This window comes from Aquarana catesbeiana, linkage group LG09 (genome assembly GCF_042186555.1).
Source record: "Aquarana catesbeiana isolate 2022-GZ linkage group LG09, ASM4218655v1, whole genome shotgun sequence".
NCBI classification, from domain to species: domain Eukaryota; kingdom Metazoa; phylum Chordata; class Amphibia; order Anura; family Ranidae; genus Aquarana; species Aquarana catesbeiana.
Genome location: NC_133332.1, coordinates 250432855 through 250449271, shown reverse-complemented (window position 1 = coordinate 250449271; position 16417 = coordinate 250432855). Strand labels below are relative to the sequence as shown.

Sequence of the window (16417 nt, the reverse complement as noted above, 5' to 3'; positions counted from 1 at the left end):
TTTTAGATGAAATACATAATTAAGTCACCTAAAAAAAAATGTTTTTTTGATTGGGAATTTGATTTTTTTGTTTTATTTACAATTAAACATACTTTTGTGTTGCCTTGATAATATTACTATTGCATTTTTGAATAAAAGCCCTTCTGGAAATATATAAAAGACTGTCCTTCTGGTATTTTTTTTTTTTTTAACAATCTCTAAAATGCTTTATTTTTTAAAATTCCATGTTGCAAATGTAAGATAAGCTGAATGCCCTTTAAAATACACAAGGATCTCAATGATGTATCCTGGGCATTTCTCTTGTTTTAGATTAGGCCAACCAATTACAGTTTGTAGTGTGTTTTTATTTTTTTCCTAATTATTTTGGATGACAAGGAAAGGGCAATTTTTTGATTAGGAATTAGTAGGTGTAAATAAAAAAAAAAATGAATTTCTAATAAAAAATTGCCATCTCCTTGTCATCCAAAATAATTATGAAAAAATAAAAAACAAACACTACAAACTGTAATTGGTTGGCCCAATCTAAAACAAGAGAAATGCCAAAAATACATCATTAGGATCGTACGTTTGGAAATGGAATTTTAAATGATAAAAAAAAAATGTCAGTGGCAAGCCAATAAGAGGATAGTCTTTCATATATTTTCAGAAGGGCTTTTAAGCATTTATTCAAAGATGCAATAGTGATATTATATAGGCAACACTAAAAATATGTTGCAGTATACTTTTTTTTTTTTTTTTAATTTACACCTACTAAGTATACTGCAACATATTTTTAGTGTTGCCTATATAATATCACTATTGCATTTTTGAATACATGCTTAAAAGGCCTTCTGCAAATATATAAAAGACTATCCTGCTGTTGATTTGCCACTAACATTTTTTTTTAACAATTCCTAAAATGCTTTATCTATTTAAAATTAAATTTTCCAAATGTAAGCTAATCTGAATGCCCTCTGAAATACACAATGATGTATCCTGGGTATTTCTCTTGTTTTAGATTAGGCCCACCAATTACAGTTTGTAGTGTTTTTTATTTTTTATTTTTTTTATAATTAATTAATTTTTTATTTTTTAACAATTTCTAAAATGCTTTATCTTTTAAAATTCATATTTTCCAAATGTTCAGCTAAGCTGAATGCCCTGGGCATTTCTCTTGTTTTAGATTACAAGTACAGTTTGTAGGGTTTTTTTTTTTTTTTTATTTATTTTTTTATTATTTAGATGACAGCAATTTCCAAAAAAAAAAAAAAAATGCCCACAAGGTGCTAAAATCACTGCCATAATTTTTTTCCTGTTCTTTGCTGGATTTGAGATAGTGAACTGTTAATGTTGCCTCGGGTTGCGTAATACAAACCAACTAGGAAAGATGCTTAATAACCTCCAATAAATACTTTTCCTTAAAATGAATACGTAAATGAATATTCATACATTTTGGTCTTGGATATCCTTTTTTGTGGGTTTTTTTTTTTTTTTTTTTTTTTTTTAGTACATCTAAGCTGTTTCAGCTGCAGATATAGGCTCTGCTGACACATCAGCAAAAGCAAAGAGTTTCTACGGTCTTGCTTGTGGTTACTGGAGATGAGTATGTTGTTCTGTTATAGAGAAGTCTCCACACTGTGCAAAGGACTTTCTGGATTGGAAGAGGCAGCTGACTTGCTTGTGTCTGTGGTCAAGTAGATACCGCTATCAATAGCGTTGTTGTTCTTGTTGGGGGACGGAGGAGGAATGTACCACAGCACCTTGCCCGGAGGCTCCTCGCTATCTTCCGCATCTGTGTCATCGATAAGGGGAATATTATGGATGTAATCGTTGATCAAAAACTCGGGGGTTGCCATGAAATTGTGAATGGAGGTCTTGGAGTCAGGTTTCTCTATGCCTTCGTAGAGGGAACTACGGAATGCTTTCACCACCCGGATCTAAAGAGTTTGGGTTACAAAGGTCCGAAGGGGGGGGGGGACCCAACATGGGATGAAAAGACGGAGAAGCAAAAACAGAGAAAAGGATTTGAAGGGAAATAGAAAAAAGAAGTGTTAGATTAGTAGAGGAAAAGGAATGGTCTTTTGTTATTTCTTATTTCAGTCCACATTAATGACAGCGCACGTTGAGTTATTCATCAGAAAATATTTTTAAAAATTTGAATATTTGCATTGTGAAAAGCTACTTGTGGGCTAGGCTTCGATTAATGTATATTCAGAAAAAAATCAAAAATAAAGATTTACGGACTTTACAGGTACCAAAGGAGACAATAATAACCACTTGCTGACCGCCCTATAGTAGTTTTCCTGCTACAGGGCGGCAACTCTGCGCAGGATCACGTATATATACGTGATCCTTCACTTCTGTGAGGCTCGGGAGAAGTCCTGAAGGCGGATATGGGAGGAGGTGATGAGGGAGCTAGAGAGCAGGAGGTCTTGGGAGGAACGGAGAGGGCTTAAGGACCGCCCTATAGCAGATATACTGCTACAGTATACAGTACATATATATTGCTACAGGGCAGCCCTCCTGTGCAGAAACATGTATATATATATAGGTGATCCTGCACTTCCACCTGCAGGGGGTGCGCATGCTCACTTCTCAGCTGTATCTATACACTTAAGGACCGCTCCACAGCAGATATACTGCTACAGTATACAGTGCAGACATATTGCTACAGGGCAGTCCTCCTGTACAGAAACACGTGTGTATATATATATATATATATATATATATATATATATATATATATATATATATATTATACATGATCCTGCACTTCCGCCTGCAGGGGGCACGCACGCTCAATTCTCAGCTGTATCTATACACTTAAGGACCACCCTATAGCAGATATACTGCTACAGGGCAGCCCTCTTGTGCAGAAACGTGTGTGTGTGTGTATATATATATATATATATATATATATATATATATATATATATATATATATATATATATATATATATATATATATATATATATATACGTGATCCTGCACTTCAGCCTGCAGGGGGGCACACGCTCACTTCTCAGCTGTATCTATACACTTAAGGACCGACCTATAGCAGATATACTGCTACAGGACAGCCCTCCTAAGCAGAAACATGTATATATATATGATCCTGCACTTCCACTTGCAGGGGGCGTGCACGCTCACTTCTCCGCTGTATCTATACGCTTAAGGACCGACCTATAGCAGATATACTGCTACAGTATACAGTACAGATATACTGCTACAGGGCCGCCCTCCTTTGCAGAAACACTCATTTTAGCCGCGCTTTACTGCTGTTTAAGCAGTGCTTTTGTGCCGCTTTTCGGTCGCTAGCTGGATGCTTTTAGCCCCAAAGAAGGGGTTAAAAACTCCCATGTTGCAGCGCTGTCCATTCATTGCAATGGGCAGAGGCGTTCTGGGAGTGGTGTATACACCCCAAAGATGCTTGCAGTACTTTTTCTATCATCCACAAGCGCACCGCCCAGGTGTGAAAGCACCCATTGCAATGAATGGGAGGCAGTTTTCAGGCGCTTTACAGGCACTGTATCTAGAGCTAAAATGCCTGAAAACTGCCTCAGTGCGAAAGGGATCTAATACAGCGATCAGTGCTAAAAATATGCACTGTCACTGTACTAAGGCTGGGAAGGGGTTAACATCTAGAGGAGCGATCAAAGGGTTAACTGTGTGTTTTACGATACTGTGGGGGGGGGGGGGTGCTTTTACTAGGGGAAGAGTGTTAGACCGCCGTTCTATCTCTGCCTAATGATTGGCGGGTGCCGGAGGACATCGGGTACAGTGCACCCGCCGATCGGCTTCCGCTGTGTGTAATCACACTGGAAGGGAGCCAGTGGCGGCAGGCATGTGCGCCCCCTTACACGGAAGTGTATTTTTATACGTGATCTGGTATCGCAGGTGCCGCCCTGTATCAGTAAAACTGCTATAGGGCGGACCTGAAGCGATTAATTAAAAAGTTAGGTCTACTTTTGCATTACTTTCGGTACAACCCTCATATTGTTGCCACCTTGTAACCCGTGAAGTCTGCCAACGAAAAAAAAACTTTTATTTTTTTTATTTTTTATTTATTTATTTTTGTTTTTTTGTTTTCTGCCAATTCTTACAGATGTGGTACTGAGTCAGCCCTCCCTAATATCTTTGATATTAAGATCTACTAAAAAATACTCTTTACCTTCCTTTTATGATGTTGGTTATCTCAATAAATAAGCCCCATTATTGTGGTCTGAAACATTTAAAACATTGTATCACTTTTGGCATCATTCTTGAATAAAGTAGTTTAAATGTGTTTTGCCATATATGTATGTATATATTAAAATAAAACATACATATATAGAATTGTAATAATGTTAAAAAAAAAAATTGAATGACATTTTATGAGAGACACGACAGCTAGATAGACGTCTAACAAGGATAATAATGCTTTGCTAACAAACTGCTTAATAAAACATACATTCACTATGTGACAACGAACAAATGCAAAAGCGGTAAATATGCAATGTAGACAAAAAAAGGGAAGTCGAAAGAGTGCACAAAGGAAATGTAAAAAAAAAAAATGTTTGCTGTTTTAAAAACTTACTAAAATAAAATATTTTGTTATATTGCTTACTTACATTTTGTTTTTTATATTGGTACATATTTTATTCTGTATATTAATACTAAGGAAAAGCAATTTATTAACTAATAATTAATTTTATTTATTTATTTATTTTTAAGTTCAAACCTAGTAATTTAGTAAGTTAGTAATTGTTGAATATTTTATTCTGCATTTTAATACTAAGAAAAAGCAATTTATTAAATAATATTTAATTCATTTTTTTGTTTTTATTTTGAAATTTCCACCTAGTAAGTTAATAATTTATAGCTCAAAATAAAGTTATTTTTTAAATATTTCCCTGGAAAATTGATAATATTACTGCAGTGTATATTTTAAATATTTTCAATATGAATACCGTACCTTTTTTTAATATTTTAAATATGAAACCTTTACAATATGTACTACCTAACAGGTGGTCAGGGGGTAGGGTGATATTGGGGGACATTTACTAAAAAGCGGAAAATCTGGTGCAGCTCTGCATAGTAACCAATCAGCTTCCAGGGTTTTATTGTCAAAGCTTCATTGAACAACCTGAAGTTAGAAGCTTCAATCAAAGAGACATAAAAATCCGGCACCACAATGTCTCAAAAATAGAACATGTACAATTTTATTAAATCCATCCAATAAAAGGAATCAATGCCTATAGTTATTGACGTGTTTCAGCCTCTTACATTGGCCTTTGGTCTTAATCAGCTTCTAACTTCATGACTAAGGCCAATGTAAGAGGCTGAAACGCACCAATTAGCTTCTAACTTCATGACTGGCGCGTTTTAGCCTCTTACATTGGCCTTAATCATGAAGCTAGAAGCAGATTGGTGCATTTCAGCCTCTTACATTAGCCTTAATCAGCTTCTAACTTCATGACCAAGGCCAATGTAAGAGGCTGAAACACGCCAATCAGCTTCTAACTTCATGACTAAGGTCAATGTAAGAGGCTGAAACGTGACAATCAGCTCCTAACTTCATGACTGGTATGTTTTAGCCTCTTACATTGGCCTTAGTCAGCTTCTAACTTCATGACCAAGGCCAATGTAAGAGGCTGAAACACGCTAATCAGCTTCTAAATTCATGACTAAGGCCAATATAAGAGGCTGAAATGTGGCAATCAGCTTCTAACTTCATGACCAAGGCCAATGTAAGAGGCTGAAACACGCTAATCAGCTTCTAACTTCATGACTAAGGCCAATGTAAGAGGCTGAAATGTGGCAATCAGCTTCTAACTTTATGACCAAGGCCAATGTAAGAGGCTGAAACACGCTAATCAGCTTCTAACTTCATGACTAAGGCCAATGTAAGAGGCTGAAACGTGGCAATCAGCTTCTAACTTCATGACTAAGGCCAATGTAAGAGGCTGAAACACGCCAATCAGCATCTAACTTCATGACTAAGGCCAATGTAAGAGGCTGAAACATGGCAATCAGCTTCTAACTTCATGACTGGCATGTTTTAGCCTCTTACATTGGCCTTAGTCAGCTTCTAACTCAATGACCAAGGCCAATGTAAGAGGCTGAAACACGCCAATCAGCTTCTAACTTCATGACTAAGGCCAATGTAAGAGGCTGAAATGTGGCAATCAGCTTCTAACTTCATGACTAAGGCCAATGTAAGGCTGAAACACGCCAATCAGCTTCTAACTTCATGACTAAGGCCAATGTAAGAGGCTGAAACACGCCAATCAGCTTCTAACTTCATGACTAAGGCCAATGTAAGAGGCTGAAACGTGGCAATCAGCTTCTAACTTCATGACTGGCGTGTTTTAGCCTCTTACATTGGCCTTAATCAGCTTCTAACTTCATGACTAAGGCCAATGTAAGAGGCTGAAACGTGCCAATCAGCATCGATTATATTTACATTAACACGTGCGTTAATTTAAATTTTTTAAAAAGTTGTTAACATATAACTAATTTTACATATACATAATTTTGAGTATGCATTATATGTTTTTTTTAATGTGTTTAAGGTTTTTTTTTTTTTCAAAGTAACACAAAAAATCACAACAAATTTTTAAAGTGTTTATTTTTAATTATGTCCCTCCAACTTTTGATGCCGCAGTTGTTTTTTCCGAATTGTGTGAGTGATGTGGAGAAATCACAACTACTATGCCAAAAGTTAAACTTACAGCAGTGCTGATAACTTACAAACAGCAGGAATTGGTATGGCTATAGTCCAACAAAACATGCTAATTAAAAAAAAACAAAATTAAAGATTTGAATCAAGAGCAGCTGTGCAAAACATGAAGAGCCAATGGATGTTTTAAACAAACAGTTGAGATGACATAAAGTAAAATAAAATAAAGCTTTTCTAAATGATGATAAATGCACTCATGCTGCGCTTGAGACCCAAAGGAAAGGGAAATTGAGAAGGAAAAAAAAAAAAAAAAATCAAAAAAAAAAAGATCAAGATTTTCTATCATGACTGTGTTCAGCGTGACTTGTAATAATGAAACACCAATAGGAGGCTCAGCCCACACAGTGACACAGCCTTGACTGCATGGAGGCGGAGCTCCGATTCGATCATGCATATTTGGCACAGTAAACATTCGAGTATTTAAGCCCATCGTTGCTGTATAAAAGGGACTAGCTCGATTGGTCAGCCTTTTGTGGATAAAGGATTATAGCATGCGAGGATGTTTTTTTTTTTTTTGTGTTCTTCCATGCCTCGGGAAGGGAAGAAATGGAGAAAAGAAGGTAAGGGTTTAGGGATTAAAGCCAATGAAACACAGAGTGGAACACACCTAGAATTTTGCAAAGAAGTGGTGCTAATGGGATTCATGGAAGGCTTCAAGCATGGAATTGTAATTTTTGTTGATTCTTTGTGAATGTATGTCTTTTAATCAAGAATTAACTTTTTTTTTACTTTTTTTTTTTTAATCAGTACCCCCTTTTTTCTATTTTTTTAAATACTGGGAGTATTAGTGTTGGTCATTTTCTGAAGGATGTATGATTGTAGACCTTTGCGGTAGTCAACAAAATTAAAAAGACTATCCATAAGCATGAGCACTGCTATGTGTTCAATTTTTCAAAAAATATTTAAGGAATATACTACACCAGTCTTTAAAAATATCTATATTTGAATCTTAGTATTGCTTGCAAAATAATCACTTTCTTCTTAAAAAAAAATAAAAAAAATAAAATAAATCTGATGAAGTTAGCTTTGAAAAGATATTGCTATATATGTGTTGCTGTTGAGATCTGTAAACTGTATCTGACTATTCACGGTATTTAATACTCCTTCAGTGTTCTTGAGATTCTGTCCTGAATATGATTTTAGATGCCTCAAGAGGCCTTATGTCTTGAAGAAAAAAAAAAAAAAATGGCTTGATGTGATATGAAGGCCTTCGAAGAAAAAACATGATTGTGTGTGTGTGCTGATGACAGAAAAAGGCAAACAAGCTAAAAGGAGAAATTTTTGTTCAATGACGAAAACCGGCACCAATTCATAAAAAGTAAAAAAAAAAATAATAAAAATAAAAAATAGGGAAAAAAAACATTCATTTTAGATCAAGCACCAGAGGAGAGACAAATCCACCAATCCATTTTGGTAACTTAGACACTGAGAAAAGGGAGGAAACGCTTGCTATTGCTCTGTAAAATTTGGTAATGAAATGCAAAAAATTTTCCTGAGCCCTTGGTTAAGGTTTCATTTCAGGCTTAACTTGATGTAGTTAATACATCATTACATTTTAGAAAGACGAGAGAAGGCCCATGGCAGTCCACTTTCGAAGTTCTATGTTACATAAAAAAAAAAAATCAGTCTTCCTTCACCATCTAGTTTCATTTAATTAAATTGAAAATAAAAGAATTGTTTTAGTAAACCTTTCTGGGTCGAGACTGATGGCTGCATAAGTTTTGGTTTGACAAACACCAATGTAAAAAAAATGGTAAAACTTATACAATTTCTTTTGCCCTTCACTAAATTAGAATTTTGTTTTTGTCACATTTTTTGTACCAGTTTTCATTGGGGCAATGCACTGTTTACCTATTTTTTGGAAACATTTATTAAAAGGTTAAATCTTTAATTTTGGCAAAGACCAATGTAAAAAATGGTACAATGACTGGAGCGAAAATACTGAGACTGATGACTGTATACGTTTTGGTTTGACAAAGACCAATGTAAAAATAAAAAAATGGTACAATAAAATATCTTGTCTAACAAAGGGACCTATGGACATTTAAAAAATTTATAATACAAAAAATGTATTAAAGTAAAAAATTATAACCATTCCGTACCATAAGAGTTATGTATTTTCTTTGCCCTGCGCTAAATTTGATTTGTTTTTGCCACATTTTTTGTAGCATTTTACATTGGGGCAATGCCCTGTTTACCTATTTGTTGGAAACATTTACTAAAAGGTTAAATATTTCAATTTGACAAAGACTAATGTAAAAAAAAATGGTACAATAACTGGACCGAAAATACTGAGACTGATGGCTGCAAAGGTTTGGGCTTGACAAAGACCAATGTAAAAATTAGTAAAAGTTATACATTTTCTTTGCCCTTCACTGAATTTGAATTTTTTGTTTTGTTTTTGCCACATTGTTTATTGCATATTCCATTGGGGAAATGCACTGCTTACCTATTTGTTGGAAACATTGTCAAATTTAAAGAGTTAACCTTTTAGTAAATGTTTCCAACAAATAGGTGAACATTGCCCCAATTAAAAATGCTACAAAAAATGTGGCAAAAACAAAAAACAAATAAAATTTAGTGAAGGGCAAAGAAAAAAATGGTATAATAACGGGAGCGAAAATACTGAGACTGATGACTGTATAAGTTTTGGTTTGACAAAGACCAATGTAAAAAAATGGTACAATAAAATATCTTGTCTAACAAATGGACCTATGGACATTTTAAAATTTATAATACAGAAATGTATTAAAATAAAAAAGTATAACCATTCCGTACCATAAAAGTTATACATTTTCTTTGTCCTTCACTAAATTTGATTTGTTTTTGCCACATTTGTTTGTAGCATTTTTCGTTGGGGCAATGCTTTGTTTAACTATTTGTTGGAAACAGTTACCAAAAGGTTAAATCTTTAAATTTTACAAAGATCAATGTAAAAAAATGGTATAATAACTGGATCAAAATACTCAGACCGATGGCTGCATACGTTTTAGTTTGACAAAGACAAATATACATTTTTAAAATGTCCATAGGTCCCTTTGTTAGGCAAGATATTTTATTGTACCATAATTTACATTTGTCTTTGTCAAACCAAAACATATGCAACCATCGGTCTCAGTATTTTGATCCAGTTATTATACCATTTTTTTTTACATTGATCTTTGTAAAATTTAAAGATTTAACCTTTTAGTAACTGTTTCCAACAAATAGATAAACAGAGCATTGCCCCAACGAAAAATGCTACAAAAAATTTTTCAAAAACAAATCAAATTTAGTGGACAATGAAAATGTATAACTTTTATAGTACGGAATGGTTATGATTTTTTATTATAATAAATTTTTGTATTATAAATTTTTAAAATGTCCATAGGTCCCTTTGTTAGGCAAGATATTTTATTGTACCATTATTTACATTTGTCTTTGTCAAACCAAATTGTATGCAGCCATCGCTCTCAGTATTTTGATCCAGTTTTTATACCATTTTTTTACATTGATCTTTGTAAAATGTAAAGATTTAACCTTTTAGTAACTGTTTCCAACAAATAGATAAATAGAGCATTGCCCCAACGAAAAATGCTACAAAAAATGTGGCAAAAACAAAAAACAAATAAAATTTAGTGAAGGACAAAGAAAATGTATAAGTTTTATGGTACGGAATGGTTATGATTTTTTATTTTAATACATTTTTGTATTCTAAATTTTTAAAATGTCCATAGGTCCCTTTGTTAGACAAGATATTTTATTGTACCATTATTTACAATACAAAAATTTATTAAAATAAAAAATCATAGCCGTTCTGTACCATAAAAGTTATACAGTTTCTTCACCCTTCTCTAAATTTGAATTTTTTTTGTTTTGTTTTTGCCACACTGTTTGTAGCATTTTTCATTGGAGCAATGCACTGTTAACCTATTTGTTGGAAACATTTAATAAAAGGTTAAAGTGTAAGTAAACCCTCCTATCGTTTTCAGCCAAGGAAGCTGCCAACTTGGCCTCTGTTTAATCTACAACTGCCATGATGCTGCTCATGTGATCAGTTTAGACACCAGCGATTGGATGGTTTGACAGTTTGGTCGAAAGCACAACCAATGGGTGTGTTAAATTCTCGGCACGTGCCATAAATGAAACTGTTTTATGGATGGGTTTACGTCCGCTTTAAATTTAGCAGAGTTGTCCATGTATAGACCTTTCCATACAAGTTTTGATATATTTGTTGGAAACATTTATTAAAAGGGTTAAATCTTTAAATTTAGTGGAGTTGTCCATGTATAGACCTTCCCATAGAAGTTAAAAAAAATCCACCTTAACTGTCTTTAACATAAGACTGTAGATGCAAGTTGGAATGCAGATCTTTCAGATGTAAACTGCCACTGACAATATGAAAATCTGCTTTTAAGTTAAATTGGCTGGCAGTAAACACATCAAAAATGTAATTGCATTCAAGAAAACTGTATAGCGTCCTTTGTCGAATTAAAAAAAAAAATAAAATAAAACTGTATTTAAAAAAAAAATGCCTGAAATGATAGCTCAGCAAGGACTCAATTGCACTGGATGGCTTCCCAAGGTATCCTGATGGGAAAGAAAGTGTTGTTAATGGTTTTCTGTTGTTGTGAACATTCATTGCTGTTCACCGCAAGAAGGAACTATGCTTCCTATGCTGCAAAAGCAAAAAGAAGTAATGTTTATATATCAGCTTTCACTTTGGGCCCATACTCGAAGGTTTACTCTTTTATGAACATATCAAGACTTGTAAGGACGTTTTGCCATATTCTCTTTTTCGAAAAATGCTCATTTTTTTGTTGCAGGTAAAATTTGCCTTACCATTCTGTAATTTGTCTCCTGTGTAATTAGCTGCCATTTTCATTAGAAGAAGTCATGTAATTTTACGTGCACAAAGCACGTCATGCAAAGAAATTATCTCATGTGTTTGCAACCATTTGGCACTTTTTTTTTTTTTTTGAATAAATTAATAACATTGAGCACAGGAGTTTATATCTGTATAAACATTCACTGAATTTGTTGCAGTTGTAGTTATGGCAGTTTCCACTTTAGTTTATATCAGAGTAAATATTCAATATTAAAACTGCAGTACAAGATAAAATACATTAGCTGTAAAAGTCAATGTTATAAATGTGTAAATGTATGTATGTATGTATGCACTCCAAAAATATAAATTTTAACATTTAGGTCTGACCATATATACGTTCATTTCTGCAACTTAGTTGTGTAATCCATTTTCTTTAAAAAAAATTGTCTGTAAAGGACATAAAATGCATTTCACGTTCAAATTGTTAAATGTAACGTCAAACACAAATCAGTAGTTACATAAAAAAATTTTAGGAAAAGGATTTTTTTTTTTAAAACAGGGATGTTTAAAATGTATTATTTAACATAAACCTGGGTTCTGAGATTAAAAAAAAAAAATTATAATCACATTTTTTTTCCTTTTTTAGTTTTAGTTTCGGGCAAGGGTCGAAACCTTTGTCACTGGACCATAGCAACAGGGGGGTCAGGCTAATAGTCTGAGTGTTGATACAGTTTTTAATGTTTTGTCCGGTACCAGAGAATTCCCATTGGCCAGTTCTCCAGAGAACTTTAGGCTTTAAAGTGACTCGAATTTCAAACACAACTTAAAATGTAATAGAGGATAGTGCCAAAAATTAATGGTCAGAAGTCCAGAAATAATTTTATGCTCAGGACACATACAGTAAAACAGCCAACCTCTTTCAAGAGTCTAAAAGGTCCTCCTTCACCAGGACTTAGTAGGTACTGCAAGAGGTGCATTAGACAATAAATCTGGAATTATTCTTTGAGAATGCATTCAAATGCATTGTAGTACAAAAGACAAGCCTGCTCATGTTGATGGGTACCCCTTGAAATTTTCCACATTTTGTCATGTTACAACCAAAAATGTAAATGTATTTTATTGGGATTTTATGTCATAGACCAACACAAAGTGGCACATAATTGTGAAGTGGAAGGAAAATGATAAATGGTTTTCAAAATTGTTTACAAATAAAAATCTTAAAAGTGTGGTGTGCATTTGTATGGCGCCCCCCGGAGTCAATACTTTGTGAAACACCTTTCACTGCAATTACAGCTGCAAGTCTTTTTGGGGATGTCTCTACCAGCTTTGCACATCTAGAGAGTGATATGTTTGCCCATTCTTCTTTGCAAAATAGCTCAAGCTCTGTCAGATTGGATGGAGAGCGTCTGAACAGCAATTTTCAAGTCTTGCCACAGATTCTCAATTGGATTTAAATCTGGACTCTGATTGGGCCATTCAGACAAATTAATATGCTTTAAACCCTTCTATTGTAGCTCTGGATGTATGTTGAGGGTCATCCTGCTGGAAGGTGAACCTCCGCCCCAGTCTTAAGTCTTTTGCAGCCTCTAACAGGTTTTCTTCTAAGATTGCCCTGTATTTGGCTCCATCCATCTTTCCATCAACTCTGACCAGCTTCCCTGTCCCTGCTGAAGAAAAGCATCCCGTGTTCAGGGTGATGTGCAGTGTTAGTTTTCTACCACACAGCATTTTTCTTTTAGGCCAAAAAGTTCAATTTTGGTCTCATCTGACCAGAACACCTTCTTCCACGTGTTTGTTATGTCCCCCACATGACTCGCAAACTGCAAACAGGACTTCTTATGGCTTTCTTTCAACAATGGCTTTCTTCTTGCCACTCTTCCATAAAGGCCAGATTTGTGGAGTGCACGACTAATAGTTGTCCTGTGGACAGATTCTCCCACCTGAGCTGTGGATCTCTGCAGCTTTTCCAGCATTACCATGGGCCTCTTGGCTGCTTCTCTGATGAATGCTCTCCTTGCCTGACCTGTCAGTTTAGGTGGATGGCCATGTCTTGGAAGATTTGCAGTTGTGCCATACTCTTTCCATTTTCAGATTTACTAATTAGGTGACTTCTGAAGGCAATTGGTTCCACTAGATTTTAGTTAGGGGTATCAGAGTAAAGGGGGCTGAATACAAATGCACTCCACACTTTTCAGATATTTATTTGTAAACATTTTTGAAAAGTGTTCATCATTTTCCTTCCACTTCACAATTATGTGCCACTTTGTGTTGGTCTATCACATAAAATCCCAATAAAATACATTTACTTTTTTGGTTGTAACATGACAAAATGTGGAACATTTCAAGGGGTATGAATACTTTTTCAAGGCACTGTATTTGAGCTTGAAATAACCATTGACTGGAGCAGTCTCATTCTGCATTATTACATACAGTAAAACAGGCAACCCCTTTCAGGAGTTTAAAAGGTCCTCCTTCATCAGGGTTTAGTAGGTACTGCAAGAGATGCATTCAGGACAATAAATCTGGAATAATCATTTGGGAACGCACCGAAATGTTTTGCAGTACAAAAGACAAGCCTGCTCATGTTGATGGGTTTTTGAGCTTGCTATAACCATTGACTGGATTATTCAACTCTATTGCCCAAATACACCTTTTGCAGAACCAACCAAGTCCTGGTGAAGGGAGACCTTTCAAACCTTTGAAGCACTTTTGCTGTTTTATTGTATGTGTCTTCTAAATAAAATTGTCTTTTGATTTAGGCTGGCCACAGATTGATAGAATTTTGAACAAAAATTATTTGAACAAACTTTTCTTAAAACATTCTTTTTCTTTTTTCTAATCATTAGTGGGTCAAATTCATGTTCGTTTTTTCAACCGCAATGGCAAGAAAATTCAAAGGAGCGGAATAAAAAATGGTTCTCAAATTAATTTCTAAGAGTGTATGTGGTTTTTGTTCAATAAAGTCCATTCATTCCAAAATCAAATGGTAAACGCAAACAAAATCTTTCAGATGACATTCGAATGTTCCGAGAATTTTTGTTCCAAATTCTATCCATCTATTGCCAGATTTAAACACCTGGTGTTTGGCGCTTGACGCTTTCCCTCAATTAACTTTTAGGATGTTTTATGCCGCGTACACACGACCGGTTTTGCCGTCGGAATAAACTCCGAAGGTTTCGCCGACGGAACTCCGATGGAATTCTATTCAAGCGGTCTTGCCTACACACGGTCAAACCAAAGTCCGACCGTCCAGAACGCGGTGACGTACAACACCTATGACGGGACTAGAAAAAGGAAGATCAATAGCCAGTAGCCAATAGCTTCCGTCTCGTACTTGCTTCAGAGCATGCGTCATTTTTGGTCCTTCGGAACTGCATACAGACGAGCGGTTTTCCGATAGGAATTGGTTCAGTCGGAAATATTTAGAGCATGTTCTATTTCTAGGTCCGTCAGAATTTTCGAAAAAAAAAAGTCCGATGAGGCCTACACACGAAAGGAATAGACGATGAAAAGCTTCCGTCTGCCTTTTTCTGCCGGACATTCCGCTCGTGTGTACGCGGCATTATAGTCTTTGTCAGAAAATAATTCACTCCCTGAACAAAAATTCTTATGGATGTTCTAAGAAAGTTTGTTCATTTTTCTAATCATTATTGTGTCAAATTTGATATTCGTTTTTAGATCGCAGTGGGAAGAAAATTCTAAGGAGCAGGATAGAAAAATATTCTCAAACAATTTAAGTGTATGTGGTTTTTGTTCGATAAATTCCATTCATTCCTAAATCAAATGGTAAGAGCAAACAAAATCTTTCAAGTGACATTTGAATGTTCTGAGAATTTTTGTATGAATTCTCAAGACTTTTCCTAAGAATTTTCCTTCCAAATTCAATCCATCTACAGGGGCGGACTGATAACTCATGGGGCCCCCGGGCAATAGGAGATTATGGGGCCCCCAAGCAATCGGAGATTATGGGGCCACACAGTATACACACACATAGTATACAATCACACAGTATACACATATATGTACACACAGTATACACAGACAGATGTAAAAAAAACACAGATTTATACATACTGTCCCTGGTTTTACTGAGGCTGGCAACCCTGATGGGGCCCCCGGGCAGTGCCCGAGTGGCTCAATGGTCAGTCCGCCCCTGTCCATCTATGACCAGATTTATACACCTGGTTTTTGGCGCTTTCTCGCATTCAATTCTTAAGATGTATTATAGTATTCACTCCCTTTCTGTATTGAAGTGGGAAAAAATCTCCCCAGTAAGGACCCAGATTAAAAAAATGAAAGCTGAAAGCAATTTTAACTACTCTGTCCAAAACGAAAAATAAGTTTGGCTTGATTTTTTTTCATTTTATTTTTTCACATTTATTATTTTATTAGTTTAACTAGATGGACTTGTGTCTTTTTCCAAGGTATCCAACAATATTTGGAAACATCAAATTTTTTAATCTAATTATAAAAAGGCAAAAGTAGCTGTATTATGTTTATGTTTTGTTGATTATATTCAGCTGTGTTTCGGCATTATGAAACATCACATAATATTTTGAACTTAAATAATATGGTAAATAGATGTAGTACATGTGTTTGCATTGTAAGTAGTGCTTGGTGTTATCTGGTACTACAGGTTTAATATACAGATTAAACTAAAAAAACAAAAATGGAAAAGGCTCTTGAAAGCAGCAGCAGCTATTGTAGCAGATAGCATACTTAGCAATAAGGAAAACAAAATCCAGTGCAAACAAACAAAGCTGAATTAGGTATCAAATAGAAGCATGGTACGCTAGGCACACCAAATATTGTAGAATAAATGAGAATATGGCTTTAGAAATCATACACCACCTTGACTGAAAAAAGACTAGACAAAGCAATAAATAAAGAAAAAAATCACGGTGAGCAG

At 35.0% G+C, this 16417-nt stretch overlaps 1 protein-coding gene across 8 annotated transcripts in view; it reads right to left on the bottom strand.

Moving 5' to 3' along the window:
- Window positions 1–1183: 1183 nt before the first annotated feature.
- ATP2B3 (ATPase plasma membrane Ca2+ transporting 3) overlaps window positions 1184–16417 on the bottom strand; it is a 469026-nt gene continuing 453792 nt past the window's right edge. For all 8 annotated transcript variants that reach the window (XM_073600159.1, XM_073600154.1, XM_073600156.1 and 5 more), the window contains one exon: window positions 1184–1916. In XM_073600159.1, the coding sequence (XP_073456260.1) occupies window positions 1891–1916 (26 nt within the window). In that variant the 3' untranslated portion in view covers window positions 1184–1890. The remainder of the gene's footprint in view (window positions 1917–16417) is intronic.